Source organism: Otolemur garnettii, unplaced genomic scaffold, assembly GCF_000181295.1.
Source record: "Otolemur garnettii isolate 467f Iridium unplaced genomic scaffold, OtoGar3 scaffold00013, whole genome shotgun sequence".
Taxonomy (NCBI): Eukaryota; Metazoa; Chordata; class Mammalia; order Primates; family Galagidae; genus Otolemur; species Otolemur garnettii.
The window spans coordinates 31,735,053-31,755,254 of NW_003852408.1; the positions used below are offsets into that span (position 1 = coordinate 31,735,053).

Sequence of the window (20,202 nt, forward strand, 5' to 3'; positions counted from 1 at the left end):
TATCTTTCAAGGTTGCAGGTTGCTGACATTCATCCTCTTTTTTTTCTTTCTGCTGCAACAGTCTTTACTTCCTATGTGTTCTAGGTTTAGCAGTTTCCTATGACCCAGAGTCCATAGCTCTAGAATGCGTGCCTGTTCTTTAGCTGATATTGGAAGATTGCTATTTCTCAATCATTTCTCAATGCTCTACACTAGCTTCCCATTGGTCTGTGAAGTTCCTTTTATCTTTTTCCTCAAAACTACTTGGTATTTCCTGTTTCTCAACATTAATTCTACCATCCTGTCAAGGTAGGGAATGTCCAGAAAATATGGCTTCTCTGGTTGGAACCATTTCATTTGTAACATCCTTTTGTTCCAAAATATCCGGCTAAGCATCTTCTATATGTATTTTTACAGCAACAAACCCCCAAATTCTTCCATCATGGTATTCTCTTGGGACTTCCATGCCTACATTAACTCCATTTAAAAATTTATCTGGTACATGCTAATCTTTGTGGTGGTCTCTTGTCTGTTTTTCCCCAGATTTTGTGTGGCTTATTTTAGTCACTCTTCATTATTACTCTGTTATTTTTCAGACTCACTGAGGCTTAAACTGAATGACTTTGATTATTAATTCTTAGGGTAAAGAGCGTGATCTTTAAAGTATGCTACGAGCAGCAGAAGCCAATATTAAGATGATAATAGTGATACCTAATACAATGTTTTCCTCTGTTAGACAGATCACAGGTGTACAGCTAATCATTAGCCATGGACTCTTTGCTAGCTGTACGGTTTTCCCAAATTCAAAGTATATTTGAAGACATTTAGCATGTCTTCACAAAACATAGAAACATTAATTTCAAATTAGAACTGATGTGGAATTATAGAAGACTGTGAAGATCTATGAAAACATACAACATTTTTTTCCATATGATCATTTTGTGATCACTGCCTACTCCTTTTCCTAACACCTTGTATTTTGTTATCTTTGTTTAGGTTAATAGCCATTCAGGAAAATGATTTGTACAAAAAGAATGAAAATAAAGACATAAAGGAAAATGTATGCACTACCATCTCATGTCTCTCCCTCTGAGATTTTATGTATGCTCCGCTTCAAAAACCAGTTTAAAAATAAAATGATGAGGGCGGTTGCAATCTGCTTCACTTTATGCAGATTAGGTATGGCCCTCAGGCACCTGCCAAATTGCTAATATGGCCTTCCGTTGGGCCTGATTAGTGTGAACCCAGATCTTTTCCATTAAGACAGAAATGTATTTGCTAGGAATAAGATAACAAGGAATGCAGTATTTTCTCTAGTAACCATGGGTCAGATTATATTAGACAACTTTCTCAGTGTGTTACTCTCAGCACTTAGGATTTTCACCAACTTCACTTGGCTTTTTCCTGACGACATCAAGGTTTCTAGAGACCAGTGAGACTGTGACTTCCCTTTGTACTGCAGCTTCTTTGAGAGATCATTTTCTTCTGCATTTGAAATCCAAAATGCTATTGTTGTTTTTGTAAAACACATTTGCAGGCCTTATATTTGCAAAAGGAAATAAATTATCCAGGATGAATGTTTATACAGGCATACCCACTCTGGGCAATTGAAGTTTTGGATTATTCCAGTAGGCATTTTGAATACTCCCAGGTGAAGCATTAATTATTTCCTGAAAAGATAATAGAGACAACAAATATGGAAATCTGAAGCATCTTGTATGACGCCATTAGAGGACATTTAAAAAAAAATATTGTGATACTAGTGGTTGTATCTTACAGGAATAGAATAAAAGGTTTGTGTGAATTGAGCAGGGACTGGAAGTTCAAAGACACAAAATCAGTCCTTACCTTCAGATTTGGATGCATAAGCAGTTATAGGAAGTAGAGTCAGGTGGTGCCTGTGGCTCTAAGGAGTGGGGTGCTGGTCCTGTACGCCAGAGGTGGTGGGTTCAAAGCCGGCCCCAGCCAAAAACTGCAAAAGAAAAGAAAGTAGAGTCAACTTTGCCAGTTGTTTAAATACAGCCCATGTTGAAAATTGCTGGATATTTAACATAAGCATTAGCTCATATGAAGTCATTTTGTAATTCAGAATTGTTTCTTGCCCATTGAGGGACAAGAAACCCATTTAATAATGGACACATCCTGCAGCATCATGGGATAGACCAGAGAGAAAAATAGCAGTGTGAAGGTCCTTTACATGGGTTGGCTTCACGTGGAATGGCTTATGAATGAGTGAGTAAAAGGTTTTTTTAGGACTTTATTCTGGTTTATTGTAAGCATTTTTACATGTACCACTGCAACCCAATATTTTGTATCATCAAGTAATTTGGTAGCAAGGGCAAGAATTACAAAACTTTTATTTCTTATTTCTGTATTTGGCAAAGTACACATTAAATGTGAAAATTATATGCCACATAGATGTGATTGGGGAAGAAAGTTGTGATCATTTTTGGACTCATATAGTTCTTAGAACATAATCAATTTTCAACACTATTATACAAGCAATTTTTTGAGCTTCTACTAAGTATTATATACCAGGCTAGGGTGTTCAAATGAATGAGGTAGTCTTTGGTTGGTTATGACTGATTTTGAGATATATTCAATTGTGTAAGGACTATAAACTGATAAATAAATGTCCTTGGGCATTTTAACCTATGTTAAGTTTAAGTTACTATGAGCCATGCTGAAAAGTGTCCTATCAGAACTTAAAAATTAATGATTTGCTCTGTTTCTGGTACAAATTAATTTTAATGTGACATTGGATAACTTGGTTAACTATTTTATTCTAGTGTAGCAACATAGCAATAACACAGTAAGTTTAAAAAAAGGCTTGGTGCTGGTAGCTCAGTGGTTAGGGCACCAGCCACATATACCGGGGCTGGTGGGTTCGAACCTGGCCTGGGCCTGCTAAACAACGATGACAACAACAACAAAAAAAATAGCTGGGTATTGTGGCGGGTGTCCGTAGTCCCAGCTACTTGGGAGGCTGAGGCAGGAAAAGCACTTAAACACAAGAGTTTAAGGTTTCTGTGAGCTGTGATGCCAATGCATTCTACCGAGGGTGACATAGTGAGACTCTATCTCAAAAAAAAAAAAAAAGCTTAAAGTAATACCCAATTTCTGGATGGATCATTATAATGTGATCATAATAAAACACTTATTGAACATATAAAAGTGATTAGAGGTAAATTTGAGCCCACTAATGCATCATCAGTATTCAAAAGCTCATCAGTGAACAAAAAATTAGACATGAAGAAAATCAGTCTTCTTGCAGTGAATATTTTCTATGTTGTCTATCCTCCCCACGTATTATAGAATGTATATGTTAAAACATCAGCAAAGGCAGAACAAAATACAGCAGTAACACAAAGTGAGACTAAGTGGACTTTTTTTCCTTCTCATTTAACTTACTGACCAGAGTGATCGGATTTATTTTTGAGATTTATGAGAATTTCCTTCTTAGAAGTGGGAAGTAGATGGTGGTTTGATATTAATTAGAATCGAGTGAAACATCACTAAAGCTATTTTAAGAATGACTGGATTAAAAAATCCTCTTCACACATAAGCCCTTCGGGGCTCCACTGCAGCTTTTTTTCCTCTGATAGAACGCAATATGAATCTACAGTATTAGTTCTCATATGACTCCTGTCATCTTCTCAGCTACCCTAGTTTTTATATTTTGAAGCTCTCAAAAAAAGTAAATCTTACTGACATTTTGAGTTTCTTCATATGTTAGTTATTCCTAGGGAATTAATTAGTATTTATAATTAGATAATTTTAAGATTTCTGTACCTTTCTCCTAATGGTTATTATTATACTTAAATGAATTATGTTTATTTATGTACACAGGTCATTCTAGGGATTTAGTTGGTCATATAGATGTAATGAGAAGAAATTACATATTTTTATGGAGGCATATCAACAATTTATTCTATTTAGTGCAATAGAAATGCAAAATTGATCTGAATGTGTCTTACTTGTCCTGATAATTGTATTATTGCCTTTTAACAACAAAAGGATCTTTGGGAAAGTTACTGTTAGTAATTTTTATGTAAAAAACTCATTAACACAATTATATTTATTCAGGTAGAAGTCCACTAGCAGTCTGTAGGCAGCAGCTTTTGTTATTTTAGTAAGAAGTGCAGTTGGCAGAATGATAGTCAAATAAAAAAAAACATGATTGAGCCATGTTCCCTTTTTTGGTTGATATGAAAGCCATTGTTTTGCTCACCAACTGGCAGACCTTCAATTATCCTGAATTTAGAAGTTGTTTACAAAACTTGAAAAGTTAAAAAAGAAAACCCAAAAAAAAAAAAAATAAAAATGAAACTTCCATGAGAAACACAAAGCTGGGTACTTGCTGTTATGTTTTTAAAAGAGTAGAATTTTAATGATAGAAAAATCAGTCTACCAATTCAACGTTAAATTTATTTACATAGTTTTGAAGGCTTAATGTATTTTAAAAATGACAGTAATCAAAGCCTCAATTATTGGACCTGAAAGGATTTGAGCATCGTTTTAATCTAGACTGTCAGAACCTCAAAGGGCTATCAGGATCATTGCTAAATTTCTGATCGTAGAGTAGATTCCACAAGATTTAGTTTCAAGGCTTTCGCAAGTGGATCTTTTCTCTATGGTTTTATCTGTTGTCTAAAGCACTTCTTGTGCTAGTCTTCCTGGATGTCCAGGCTCCCAAGAACATGTATGGTAGGTCAATTTTCTGTTTGTCTGGGGTTGGCAGGATGCTGGGGCAAAGTCTGGGTAGGGCGCAGAAGGTGAATCTGCAAAGTAGGCTGGTGCAGCTTGTGGGCTATGGCAAAGTGAATCAACCAACCTTCCTCCTCCCCTCCTCTTCTTCTCTTCCCTCTCTTCTTCTCCTTCCTCCCTCCTTCCCTTCCATCCATTCTCTGAGCCTCTGCCATCTGCCAGGTACTATGCTATGTGTGGAACTCATAGTTTAGTGAGGAATAGAGATGTCAGATATTTGTAAGTGCAAAGAATGTCTGGGATCATTTGTAGCAGAGGGCTGTGGGTAAAACGCAGCTCCTGCTGCCATCTTTCAGATTTCGGTCACTCCTAAAGATGGCAAAACGGGGGCTCAAAGAAAGTGAGTGACTGGCCCTAATCCTAGAGATAGGACAACTTTCTAAGCTCATCATCTTTGGACTACGTCAGATGATTTGCTGGGTTAGCCTGTAACATTTTAGAAGATTCAAGTTTTTGCTTTTAAGTAAAGGCAACTTTCCCTTAGGAAATCCTAAAAAATTGCAGTGCTTACCTCTTCTTAACTTACAATTCATGAATGCCAACATATGTTTATATTGCACTTTATAATTTTCTGTGCACTTTAACTCATGTTATTTCATTATAATTACTATCTTGTGAGTTAGGAAACTTATTTTTATTTGTTTTTGGCTTTAAATCTCCATTTTATAAAAGAAAAAATAGGGGCCCAGGGAGGTTAAGGGAGTTGCTCACAGGTGCAGAGCTACAGCAACAGGCTGCAGATCCAATATCAAAATCAAGATCTCTAGATTTCCACCCTACTGCTTTTCCAGAAAAATAGTTTTCTTGTCTATTCCCATCACACACCCCCTGTATTTTAGGCATCTTCATGCTGATAGGGTTGTAGCTAGGGTTGTAAAAACAAGTTAAATTGTCATTCCCCCCCCCATATTGCTGACTCAGCCCATGACAAATCCTTTATACTTAAAAAGAAATATAACACAATTAAAATGCACCCTAGCCCCATATTTTTTCTTACAACCTATAATGTTCCTCTTTCTCTTTTAGTATCCTACTTGACAGTAAAGAGAATTATCTTCTGGTGAGTTGGAAAAAAAGGAATCTGGGAATCTTTTTGTTTCCTTATTCTCTGGAGGAGAATCAGTATATTGATCTCAGTGCTCCAGGTCCTCGTTTTTCCCCCCAGACACCCTGGGCAGTGATTAGCTAACTTGACTTATCATCAGCATGTTTTAGGATTTATCCCTGGAGCTTTGTTTCATAGGCCAGGATGGGGCTCATAACTGCTCCAGGAATGACCTTGGAAAGCATTTACTTCATCTGACTCCTCCGAACGGCACAATCCTGGGAAAAAGTTTCCATTTCTGGCTGTCACCTGTCTTCTAGATCATCTTTTGGTCCACCTGCCACAGGATAACTAGATATCCCATTTGGTGTAGTCTCTGAGTCTCTCCCACAGTTCAATTGTCTATTGGTTCATGTGGCATTTTTCTGACACGGCTGAATATTTTAGGGGGCTCGAATAGGCTATTTGTCATTATTCATCACCAGATGCATTGTGACTACAAATCTACCTTTTATTCAATTCAAGAAACATTTGACAACTGAGAGAGGCACCTTCTATGTACTGGATCCTTGGTTTCTTTTATAACCAAACAGTACTGGCATATTTTAAAGTTTCATTTGCAGCCTTTAAATATTACATTTCCAAAAAATGTAGATAAGGAACTGTCAGGACATCTTCGAATGTAAAATATCTAAAACTTGGAAACCATATCCACTAACTATTAGTTTAATAATAGGGTATGCATGGAAGTATACCTGATACATACATGTATGAGTGTTGCTGAGCACAGATTGTGCCATACCTGCCTCCACAGCTCACAGGTCCTTAGAAATAACTGTGAAATGAGGTTCGTGGGAGCATGAATAGAAGAGTACAACATCAATGAGTGTACTTTTGCTTTCATCATTTACGGCAGGAGTTTCTTTGAGAATTTTCATGCTACCAAAATATTGTTCTTAAGGCATTATGTAACCTTAAATTATAGGAAACAGAGTATGTCTGAAGGACAGTTCTGGAATATATGATTAGGAGTATATAGTTGATACTCCAGGGGAGCTGAGCTGGTGACAGAGTACCTGGAAAATCAGGTCTTCAGGAAAACCTATTGTAACACTTTAGTTTTCATCTATAAAGAATACATGTAATGAATTAGGATGGGAAATATGTGAGGCAACTGTATTTTTAGCTCTTCAGTGGAGACCTTTTACTCTAGAGGATGTAGAAACGTGGCCTTAAATTATGAACAGCATCTGCTAGAATGTAGCAAAGTATGCTTCCCCCATCCCTGTGTTTTTGATTGTTGAAGATACTTTGGGAGGGGCAAATGTTAGAGGTAAATCTCTTAATGCAGATGTATTTCTGAATAGAAAGGAGGGGAAAAAGAGAGAAGCTTGTTTGCGTTACCTGCCAAAATTAGTCTTTTAATTTAAAACTCTTTTAGATAATGATTAAACTTAGAACAATAATAAGAAAATATATACCAGATGAAATAATTTTTAACCAGTGACAGAGGTTTAGAATTGATTCCAAGTAATTTCTCACAACACTTTTCTTTCTCATTTGGCCTATTCCTCCATGTAATGGTTTTAAATGGCACCCTTATGAAATAAATAACTAAACACCAACCATATTTTTTTCATATCCTGACCAATATTTTGGCTGTTTTTCAGAAGAATTGGAATTTTGAAAATTAAATAAAGGTTTCTAAAATACTAACTTCGGAAAGTTTTATTTAATTTGTGGAATAATTTTGTTCTTTCTCTCTCTTTCTCCCCCCTTTTCCCCCAGTAAGGTCTTTATTAATTTAGTCTAGTTACTTAGTGCTTATATTAAATAATCTAAGTCAGAGTTGTAACATAACATTTCCCAAATGTGAAGCAGCATCTATTACATGAGACAAAATCTTTATGCCACAAAATGTAAAAGCGATGTATAGAATTACAAGACACCAAATGGTACTATGTACACATATATTTTTTAAATAAAACATTACTGTAGTGTAAGAGGGTAGTTAACTTGAAACAAGGGTAACAGAGAGCTGTATATTATTACAGTTGATTCAGAATGCACTCTGAAATTAATTTGTTTTTAAAATTCTAATCTTCTTGATAATAATTTCCCCTGAACGATACACATAGGTTTTAAAAATAAAAATATCCTAAAAGAGTTAAAAACAACTTTGTTTGTGCTTATCCATGACAGACATCTGAATTGTTGCCGTAAAGAAGCTATCTGTGGAGAAGGAAACATTGTACTTAGTATATGTGTGTATGTGGGTGCATGCACACACGTACACCTCTGTTGACGTCTAGATAAATTTATATAACAGGATGGCTTCAGCATTTATACTGAATCATTGAATTATTTATTTTTTGTCTGGTGTGTCCTTTTGTATTGTTATGAATGCAGGATTAGGTACACTGTAGGCTTCCAGACAAGTATGTTGTGAGGTTTCATTAATTTGTGTAAATTATAAAAGGTACTTGAGTAATTTAAGATGCCCAAAGAATGATACTTCATTTTACATTTATTTTACCCCAATGCACGCCATTTGAAATAGATAGGGAGTGTCTTTAAAATCGAAGAAGAAGAGTTTGGTTTATTTCAGTGAGTTGTATTGAGGTACTGCTAAGCTATACATTGAAAAGGGAAATGTGTGTACTTCAAAAACCATTTCTGTTTTGCCTGTTTTCCATCTTTCCTTATTGAAAAAGTCATTCCCTCCACAGATTTAGCAATAATAACAACAATTTATGCCTTTTCACTGAAACAAGTTGATGATATACCACAGTCAGGCCACAGGTTAGAAACACAAGCTGAGTTATTATATACTGCTGGATAGTGATTTTCTGTGAACTGATTTATGGATAAATAATTCTATGTTCTTATTATATAGTACAGACAGCTTTTAATTTCTTTAACAAAGCATAGCTGAACAACAGAAAATTACATGCTATAGCATAAGGACAAGACCACTCCAAGGAGGATAAACAGATGCAATCAATGTCATGAGTTCTCCTATTTTTACAAGAAGCCTCATCAGCAGTTGGTGTGTTGTGGAAATAATACTGAGAAGCAGAAGCCCCAAGGCTCAGTTATTCTGAGGCTGGGGTTTTTATTGACACTCTTTTGTTGAACTCTTTTCCAGGGAGTTATGAGATATATAAACCCCAGCCTTTGGATATTAAAGCTAATGTCTCATTTTTTTCCCAGGCTGACTTTTCACTTTGCTTTTAAAATTAATGTTAAAATGCACCTGGAATAAAAGAAAATTATCCTTCGAGTTGCATTATAATACTGCTGATATCTTGCTGGGTTGCATATATCTGTTACACGGATTGATTAGCATGCTTTATTCTGAAGTATACCCAATATCTATGTAGTTTATCAACATCTAACTACATGTCATTACAAACTGTGAGAACTGTTCTCAGGTATAGGTGATCTGTTATAGGCCTTTATGAAGCAAATATTTCTCATATTTGAGGGTTGGAGGTAAAAGCTATCATCTTGGGGTTTTTTTTAGAAGTAGTTTCACTTAGCCATGTGTTTAGCAGTAATAAGCTTCTCTGCTCAAGTGTGAGCTCCATAATTATAGAGACAGTGTGTGTTGGATAATCTTTGCATCCTAGTGACGTATGCTGGTGACACACATGAAAAATTCATTTAATGAATGAGTAACTTATGCTTAATACAAACTCTTCTAATGTTCTATTGATTATATTATATTGTTGCTACAGTTTATTTTATCCCTAGAAGTGATTGACTTTCTAAAAACATGAATCAAATATTGATCATTTATAATGCATATTATCACACTCTTGTTTTTTACATAATTACAGGCAACACTAAAGATATAAATTATCCTTTTGTCGAGAAGAATATGTGGTTTCTTTGAGGTAGATTATATACTGATAAAGATTCAAAAAACATGAACACAAACTGTTGGTATTTCTTTTTGTGAAATGTCAACTCTCTGACTCTGGCAGAATTCTGCATTGAGAGAGAAAAAAACTGGTTTCCATTATTGTATCTTTTTAATTTTAGACAAAAATTGCCTCCATTCCATACCTAATTTTATGTCACTAATGGGAAATTTACCTACAATTGCATTTTGTTATTTGGTCTGAACACATTACACAATGAGTGAATTGGTGCTCTATATTTTAGTGAACAGTTTTGTCTGGATATAAACAGTTTTATTTATATTGTGCTCAATTCAATCATGTTAACATTTGTATGAATTTCAGCCCCAAAATAAATGCCCGTAATTTGTGACTCAGAGACCTTGAAACTGCATCTGTAATAGTCTTCAACACCAGACATTTTCTAAATGTTCGCAGATGATAAATTCCTTGGAAATAATAAAGATGATTTGAGAAACAATGTTTATGTACGAAATGGCACTTTGTGGGAAACTACTTTTTCCAGAGATATCCCAAGTGTAGCCAGCTCTTTAGTCCTCCGGGCTTGTCACCTGTTTATTCATTTGTTCCTTTGTTTAACATTAAATGTCAAACCCCGCCTGATGTGTGGCTGTGGATGAGCAATGGCCCTCCTCTCCAGGGGCCCATTGTGTGGTAGAGCACTGGCAAATGGGCACATCCCCAGGGCAGCAGTAACAGAGCTGAGTAGAAAGGATATTGGTCCAGTAGTTGAAAAATCTTACAAAATCTAATACCCAGGTTCTAATTTTGCCAGTCACCCACTGCTGTTCTTGAAAAGTCACCAGGCTAAAAATTCTTAATGATATCAGCTTTAATTCTTTCATGAGAAAGAATTCATGTAGAAGACCCCATTGGCAATTGCAGCAACAGCAAAAATAAATAAATGGGACCTGATCAAGTTAAAAAGCTTCTAATGATCAACAAAGCAAATAGACAACCTTCAGAATGGGAGAAGATACTCACATGTTATCAGTCAGATAAAGGGCTAGTGACCAGAATATATAAAGAACTGGAGCAAATCAACAAGAAAAGAGCAAATAGTCCCATCAACCCATGGGCAAGTGACAGGAACAGAACATTTTTCCCAAGAAAAAGACAAATCGCCAAAAAGGACATGAAAAAAGTGCTTTTCATCCCTAATCATCAGAAATGCAAATCAAAATCTTCTTGAGATATTGCCTAACATCAGAGAGACTAACCCATTATCACAAGGTCCCCAGGCTGCAGATTTTGGCATGGGTATGGAGAGAGGGGCACACTGATGCACTGCTGGTGGGATTGCAAACTCGTACAGCCTTTTTGGAGAGAAGTATGGAGAATCTTTAAAGAACTAAAAGTAGACCTCCCATTTGACCCCACAGTCCCATTACTAGCTATCAACCCAGAAGAAATAAAATCATTTTACCATAAGGTCATTTGTACTCAAATGTTTATAGCAGCTCAATTCACAATCAGCAAGATGTGGAAACAACCCAAGTGCCTATCAACCCATGAATGGATCATTAAACTGTGGTATATGTATACCATGGAATACTATTAACCCATATTTGTATTTACCAGGATGGACTTGGAAAACATTCTCTTAAGTAAAGTATCTCAAAAATGGAAAAGCAAGCATCCCATGTACTTGGTACTAATCTGAAAATAGTAGTAGACCAACACAATAGGAAAACACAATTATATTTCAAGATAGGGTGTAGGAGGAGGGGGATCAATTAGTTCCCATTTGTCGAGTACAATGTGGGGGGTATATACGGCACACAACTTGAGAACTCAACTACAACTCAACTTTGGACTTTACCTTACAAATGCAAATAATGTAACCTAATCATGTCTACCTCTTCTTAAAACCCATGATAAAAATAACAGTTATATCCTTTAATCTTCAGCTCACACCCAGGTAGAATTTTGACTCCCTGCTTACTTCATAAGGACGAACTAATGGTTTTGTAAAACACTTTGCCAACAAAGTGATATTAACAAAAAGGGATACTGTGATAAGATGTTTTGTGTAAGATGCATAAACCAACAAAAAATATTTATTGTGCAACTTTGTTTAGAAAGAATTATTTTGGGTGGGCTGATCAGGGTTGGACTTATTTCCAGGGGAAATTTTGAGGAATGTATTAGATTTTTAGAAGTAAACATTGGGGATCCATACTCTAAGAAAGAGCAAGAGTGAGAGTTTGATGTTCAGAGAAGAAAAGGGGCTTGCCGTGTACTGAGCATCCACTGTGTGTCTGGCTGGAGTCAGGGTGTGTGTGCTAAGAGTAGACCTCTATGTGACTCCACAACCCCATTACTAGGTATCTACCCAGAAGACAAAATAGCATTTTACCAAAGGACATTTGCACTTGAATGCTTCTATCAGCTAATACTATCTAAATTAATCATTTTCTATTCTCATTTCTTAGATTGGGGCTACAAACCTACTCATGAGCGTCAGAAATAACATCAGTATACTAAAATTATGCCGTTGTTATTGTTTCCCTAATATACTATTGTATATAGTATTGGGATACTATATACCCCAAAGGCATGTGGCCTAGTCTTCCTTCTTTGTCTTTCTTCACTACATTGTAGCATTTGGTGGGAGCTGTGTCCCTCCTTAGAAGCCAGGAAGAGGCTATTATGGTTAGAATTAGATACACCCGCCTGAATAATTTTAGTTCTTTTTTTTCCCCTTAGAATTTCTTGTACTTTTAATCCACCTGTATTCCAGTGTAGGTTTGAGCAACCCAAACCTGAAAGTCTGAAATGCTCCAAAATCTGAGACTTTTTGAGTGCTGACATGATACTCAGAGGAAATGCTCATTGAAACATTTGAAATTTCAGAAGTAAGTTAGAAATCCAAAACACTTCTAGTTCTTCAAGCATTTCAGATAAGGGATACTTAATCTGTGTAGGTTAGTCTCTTAAAGCTTTGTGTTGATGGTGTTAAGCCTATACTCAGAATCTTGTGGGGATCTATTTTCCCCTTACTTTCTTACTGAGGACTTACTATGTGGCAATCCAGTGCTAAAGACTCATTCTCATTAAAAACCTCTTAATGACCCTAAAGAGTAGGTATTTTTATTATCCCCGTTTTACAGATAGTGAAACTGATCCTTGGAGTGATGGAACAACTTGCCTAAAGCTTTAAAGCTGACAAGCAGAGGAGGCTGGACATAAATTCACCTGATTCCAGTTCTTCTGACTCATACAGTATGCTACTGACTCGGGCATTCATGGCCCTCCAAAACTCATAACCAAGCTTCTTTCTACTCTTTTCATCTCTTGTGTCACGTATGTGAGCCAGTATGATTAGCAGGATGACAAGAAGAGTGAGAGCATTGTCGTGGAAGTGCATCTGAACTCTCCCACCTGCTAGTGATGTTACCTTGGCTGCTCAAGAGAAACCAACCCTCCATTTCCTTGAGCAAAAAGTTGAAACTAGATATCCATAGGTAGAGGACAGATGGGGAAATTGGAGGTACACTTATAGGAGGTTGGGTGAGGCAAAAAATAAGAGACTGGGAGAACAGAGAGATTGTTGTAGTTTTTCGTGTGTTTTAAAGTAGAGGTGATGTGAACCTACTAATAGGCAAAAGTAAAGGAGCCCCTGAGGAGCAAGGAGGGAAGAGCTGAATGAGGGCACAGATGAGCCCTGCTGATGGACAGGCCTCCTGTGTGCTTTAAAATAAACGAGGGCCTTTTACAGGCACATGACCCAAATCAGGCAGCTAAGGAGGTCATAAAAAATTGCTTGTGTCAATATTTTTTGAAATCAACTATGTCTTCCCTTTAAGAAGCATTAAAAAGGTCTTTAAAGAATGACTAAACAATTGTTGAGATCAAATTATATACAGGCTCTGTACTAAGGGTTTTACATTTAATCTGCACTATATATATATTATTATAAAATTATTATTTTTTAAAAAATAAAATCAGTACTCTTACTGTTCCAAATTACAGATGAGACGATTGAGGTGTGGAGAAATTAAGTAACTTGCTAGGGTTACATAATTAGCAGGCGTAGTCGCCAGGATGTGAATAGAAGCAATTTGACTTGGAGGCCTGCATTCTTAGTCACTGTGGTATACTGCTTCCCAGTCTGATTTCCTCAATTAACGCTTGACTACAATTCCAAGTAATATTTTTGTCTATTTTATATCAGGGGAAGAGGACTGTTCTAAGGAACATATTTCTAGGGGGGATTAAAATAGTACTTTAGGTGGAGACCCTGTTTGAAGAAAAGGCCTGTTTAAAAGATTTACTCCAAGTTTCTACCTGGCTAGAGGAGAGTGGCCTTTGGGAAATAGCCTAAAAGCCATGATAAATAGTTGGGCAAAGAACAAGACTTCTAGGACCCTGCAGGTTAATTGGTCAATATGGTGCAAAAAAGTAAATTAGCATGTACCACCTCCCATTGCCTGAGAAAATAGCACGTGTCAACAGCTCTCTTCTAAGATGTAGAAACTAACCTGTAGCAGCTGCTCTGTATGGTGGTATTAAGTGTTGTGAAAACACCTGTGTGTGTCTAATTCCAGCCCAAACAAGTCTCCTTCCGGCTCATCAAGGTGGGGAGAGAATTTACCTAAGTGGAGATTACTGTTTCCAGTAGAGTGATATGTCTGTTTCTTCCTGTAGAGATTCCTCTCCCTGTATTTTTTTTTAATTGAGTTATAATTTGCATACAATAAAATGTATTCTTATTAAGTGTTTGGTGGGATTAATTTTGACAGTTTTTATACCCACGCAAATACCAGTCCAAACAAGAAACACTAGCCAGTGCCCCCTCCTATCCCTCTGACTTTTGTCCCCATGAATTAGTCTTACCTGTGCTTGTATTTCGTCTAACTGAAATCCTACAACTATATCCTGTTATGTCTGGCTGCATTGTGGTTATTAGCACAACAGAACACTTCTGAACAATAAAAGGAATGAACAACTGACATGTACGATGTGGATGAATCTCCTGTAGAGTTGTGCATTGAAGTTTTTAGGATTTATTTTCTTCATATTGCCTTCATGTTCTTGGTAACCAAAAAGACCCCAAAACCCTGCTGCTTCTACTTGTTCATCATTAGTGCACAACCACTGACTTCATTTCCCTCACCTAGTCCCTTAGGGTAAATCACGCCTTTAGAACACAGTCAGTTTATACTCAACTTATGGGTGATCATGATAATGACTTCTGAAAGGAGTTTAAAATTGGGGAATGACTTTTAAAAAAGGAAATATGTTAGACATGTCACATGGTTATCTTTTTAGTACTTGGAAATGTCAGGAGCAAAAGCAGCAAGAAAACAGACCCAGCCTCCTAAGAGTGGCTGTCCAGTGGGCCTGGATGTTCATTTCAGGACTACTACACGCCGCGTGCTGTGCACTTTTCATTGTCATGAGAGAGAATGTTAAGAAAACTATCCCCGCAAGAAAACAGCTTTTCTTGGCAAGTGAAATATGACTTAAGGAGCCAGAACTGGAGACATACGGTACTATGAATGAGAGCTGTGTTACTTTATTGGATCTGAGTCCAGGCACTATTTATACTGCAGCATATTCAGCACCAGATTGTTAAATCTTAATACTGAAACAGTGCATCATTTTAATATTTTTGTTCTGTTTATTCCCTGTTTTCAAGCATTATGTCAAGCATTGCGCATTCATTTGTTTCATCTTGGACAGGACGTGCCCTGACCAAAGAGTTCATTTTTTATTTTTGGAACTTTGCCCCATACCTGTGAAGAAGCATCTCTTTGTGAAGCTTTTAAAAGTTTACTTGGGCCTAAAGATGTTTTCTCTCTTTGATGATAAGAAAGTTTTTTTTTTTAAATAAAGAACAATGTAATTAGACTCACCTGTATTGTGAAAAATAAAATAAAAATGCTGTTTTTCTTTTATCACTAAGACATAACAGCATTTTATGAGTGACAATTTCTGACATCCTGGGGACCATTGGATTTTTCATAGCTTTATAAATAAAATTTTTGTTACCCTGTGTCATTTGTGAAATAGATTTCTCTATTTTTCTTCATCAATGTTATGCATGCCCTATGTACCAGATAAGATGGGCCTATTTTAGGAATGTTAGCATTTTCACCATATGGTGCTGAAGCCCATCCCATGATTCTTCCTTTAACAAGGGTTTTCCTAAAATCACTGCTCTACTTAGCCCAAGTTCAACCAGGATTTTTACTCTTTCTCCATTGTCATGCACATTTATAATATGCAGCTGCGAGAGAGTGCTATTGTCACTCTAAAAAGAGCTGAGGAATTGCAAAAAAGAAAGTCAAAGTTAAAGGCATCTTTGCTATTTCTGATCTGTGGTCAGTCACGGTGCTATTGCATTTGGCCCAGAAAGCAGCCCCTCTGCCTGGCGAGACACGGATATGGAAGTGAACTCTAACTGCTTCATCAGCTCCAAATGCTGTTCGCACTGGGAATCACACCACAGGCAGGATGTAACTGTGTGCTGAGCCCACACACAGGAATTTTCTCGTACAATTCAAAACCGAATCTTATATTTACTTAAGCCTTACTTTTTTTTTTTTTGTCTATGAAATCAGCAGTCCTGTATATTTAGCATCAGTCTTAAGTTAGAATGTGAAATAAGACTTTGGGGGAAGGAAGTATCCGTATGGTTTTCTAAGTAATTTAAGAAACAGGAAAACATAAAAGAATTGATTGTCTGTGATTAAACCTCATCCTTTCATTCTTGTCTTCCTGTATAGTTAACTCAATTGTCAGCCAGAAAGAAATAGCTTATTGCACGGGGTTATAAAATATCTGTGTGGGCCTTGAATGTTGACGATTGAATGACCTTCTTAACATTGAACAAACAACAGGAAGGTTTAATAAATAGCAGATATGTGTTTATTATGTTTTTCTTCCCTGTGCAGGAATAATCAAGCTGGGAAGGTGGAACCCTCTCCCCCTCAGTTATGTGACAGATGCCCCTGACGCAACAGTGGCTGACATGCTACAAGATGTCTATCATGTTGTGACGTTGAAAATCCAATTACAAAGGTGGGTATTTCTGAACATCTGCCTTTCCTTACTCTTGAAGCTCCTCTGTTGATCACAGATTCACAACAGGGATCGGCACATCCTGTCTTCCTTGATTTCTAGATGTTGGAGGAGATGGAAAAAAGGAGGAGAGAGGGGAGGGAAGGGAGCACTTCACCTGGCATCTTTATAGTCCACATTCCAACTGTTTTATGCTTTGTTTTCAGAAGCAGTGAAGTGGTAACCTAGGGGCAGCTTGATAAATCATTAAAAATCTGTAGCCCTTAAAGGGGAACTTTCCACAGCCCCTTATTCATGGGTCCCCTAGGCCCTGCTAAATGCAGAGGATGTAGTATTTGAAGAGTAAACACCTCTGCTGTCCTCAGGCATGTATTGTGAGGGATGAATTCTGTTCCTCTACCAGGTTTACCAAAATGCACTGGCACTGGAGACCTTTTCCTTCCCTTTTCACTGGCTACCTCAGAGAAATATACTCTGTGGCTGCAAAGATCCTGGGGATGGTTTCTTTTCTTCTTCTCCTTCTTCTTCTACTTCTTTTTTGTTGTTGTTGTTGTTGTTTGTTCCAGATATAGCATCCAGAACAAGATATGCCTCCAAATAAAATCTAGAGGTTCTTTGCAAGGTTTTATTGCAAAGTGCCTGCTAGTTGTGATTTAAGGAGCCTTATCATTTAGTGTAATGGTTTTGAGTTTTCCCTTTTGGGAAAATTTATACTTCAGCAGGGACTCAACAGCCCTTTCCTTGCCGAGGCATGCTTGGGTGTCTTATCTTAAAAGTTACTTGTTGAGTTAGGAAAGTAAAATCTCTGAATTGTTCTATGAGGATGAAAGGCAGGCCTTCAAACTGCCAATCTGATGGAAGGATTGTTTACATTTAACCTTAGGAATACCCAATAATTAAATTGGTTTTAGGGAAGTTCATAATTACACATAATTGCATTTCCATTAGTACATTGGAAAAATCGAATGTTTTTTTAAAAAATAGCATTTCTTTATATCCAAAGTGACTATTTTTCTTAGACTAGTGTGATAACTAACCTGTAAGTTAAATAGATCCTGTAATAAAGTTGCTAGAAAAGCAGTTTTGCTCCCCTTCCCTCATTTCGGGCCCACTTTAGACCCTGTTCTTCAGCAGTTCTAAAGTTGGCACAGGACATGGGAGTGACCGCTGCCTTCATACCATCTGCTGCCAGGGGCCTTGACTGAGGTTTTCATGTTGTTCATTCTCGCTCTGTTTTGCAGTTGCTCGAAGTTGGAAGACTTGCCTGCGGAGCAGTGGAACCATGCCACAGTCCGCAATGCCTTAAAGGAACTGCTCAAAGAGATGAACCAGAGCACACTAGCCAAAGAATGCCCTCTCTCCCAGGTCAGTATCTCTAGATGGGGTCTGGGAAACAGAAAGCCACTGGTGGGCTGTGTAGTGGGGGGCCACTGTCTCCTCTGTCTTTTATTTATAGAGTCACAGTGCATTTAAGATATAGACAATCTGAAAATGCTATTGCTTTTGGTTGTAGAGTAGAAATATCACTTACTGAGAGCTTTGATGTAAGAGGTGAGTATTAAAATATTTTATGTACACAATCATTAACTTCCCACATATGTTATTAGAGGTAGGGGTCAGTGTCTCCATTTTATAGGTCAAGAAATAGGGGTTCAGAGAAGCCCTTAAACCCCCTCTATAAGCTTACTAGCTGATTAAATGGTAGGTTGAGACCCTACTTCAGACCTCACCTTAAAACCTGATGCATATTATTGATTTTATTTGGTCAACAGGATGAGTCAGCCATGATTAACCCATCTTTTCATGATTTATTGAGCCTTTTGTCTGTTTGGTGGAGAGAGATGACCTTTACATCATATACATATGTAAAGGTTTTGTAGTGAGTTTGGCACATAAAAATGCATCATGAGAAAAGGCGATATTCCATTTTTAGTGAACTGATCATAAACTAAAACAAGCCACAAAAATAAGAGATTGAGAGGATCAAAGGAAACAGTGGAAGGAAATGTTGTATTTTTCATTTGTGTCCATAGGCTAAGATACTACTTTTTCTAACGATGAGATAGTATTTTGTCTGTGGTGGCTTAAAACTCTTGTGAAAATGAACGCAGATTGACATGATCTAAACTAGAGGTGTCCAATTTGTGGCCCCTGGGCCACATGCTGAGTTTGTGAGAATTTTTTTTGTTATAGGTGGTGTTAGATATCACAAAAAGTAGAAAAGCATACACAGACATTTTTTTTTGCCAATCAGCTCTCATTAGTGCTTGTGCACTTAATGTGTGGCTCATGACAACTCTTACTCTTCCAATGTATGGCAGAGAAAAAAAGCTTTGAATGGAATTCATTTCCTAGTGTGAGGTGCTACAGTTGATGTAAAGCAATGGGCTATTTACACGTCTGTTAAATTCAGGGAAAGATGATGGAAAGTCTAGAAATTTGGTGTGCCATGTGCCAGAGTAGTAGAGCCTCAGGGAGTAGAAAGGCTAGTGATTGAGAGCGTGTATTCTGGAATCAGATAGCTCTGGATGCATGTCCTGGTTGACAAGCATCTATAACCTCACCTTTTATGAGCCTGTTTTTCTGAAAATAAAACTGGAATAGTAATGGTTCTTAGTCATATAAGGAGGATTAAATGAGATAAACCACATAAAATGTTTGGCCTAGTGCCTGGCATGCAATGATGTTCCATAAACAGTAAACTATTATTATTGAGACATGATATTGGTGATGTGGGCTGAATATTTTTTGTGTTTGTCTTTAACAGTGGTTTTGAATTTAGTGTATCTAAAGTAAAGCATACTATTAATATTTGTGCTTCCAAAATCAAGAAGGCATGCCCCCAAGTGTTGGATAGCTAGATACCCAGGGACACTATTCTGGTCTTATGTTTAGAGCTGTTCATACTTACCTGTAGGTATGTATGTAGGTGCTAAAGGCTTATTGCTAAGATTGTGATTTATTCCAGAGAGGCTGCGTATGAAGTTATGCAAATAAATATTTTTATTATTCTGGTGATACAGAGGAAGTGGATAAAGAACAACTTAGGAAAAAACTTTCAATCATTTGCCCTGAATTTCACAACTATTCACAATTAATTACCTCTTAGATTCACTCAAAAATCAGAATAGGCTTTGCTTAGAAGTGGGCAAGCCTTTAACTTGATATCAACAATTCAGAATTTTATCAAGGAGTTTTGAGGTGTATAGAAATTTATACTATAGAGTTATGGCTACTTTGTGTGGTTTTAACTATAAATGCGAGTAGAGAGGCAGTGAGAGGGGAAGGAATCCACACCAGGGGCTTAGAGCTCTGAGTCCTCATAAATAGCAGGATATGTGATTTAGGCATGTCCATCCTCTTCTCAGAGCCTTGTTAAACTTGTCTCTAAACTGGGCATGATTGTATCTGCTTCTTTCACATAATTTACAGGGTTGCCTTGAGATTCAAATGAGA

General features: G+C 37.0%; 1 protein-coding gene across 3 annotated transcripts in view; it reads left to right on the forward strand.

The window, feature by feature from the left end:
* The window catches only part of SATB2 (SATB homeobox 2), a 193,098-nt gene that overhangs the window by 70,699 nt on the left and 102,197 nt on the right, over window positions 1-20,202 (forward strand). For 2 of the 3 annotated variants that reach the window (XM_012802151.1, XM_003785049.2), the window contains 2 exons: window positions 16,620-16,746; window positions 17,988-18,111. The exons of the other annotated variant lie outside the window; for it this stretch is intronic. In XM_012802151.1, the coding sequence (XP_012657605.1) occupies window positions 16,620-16,746; window positions 17,988-18,111 (251 nt within the window). The remainder of the gene's footprint in view (window positions 1-16,619; window positions 16,747-17,987; window positions 18,112-20,202) is intronic. 3 annotated transcript variants of the gene reach the window in all.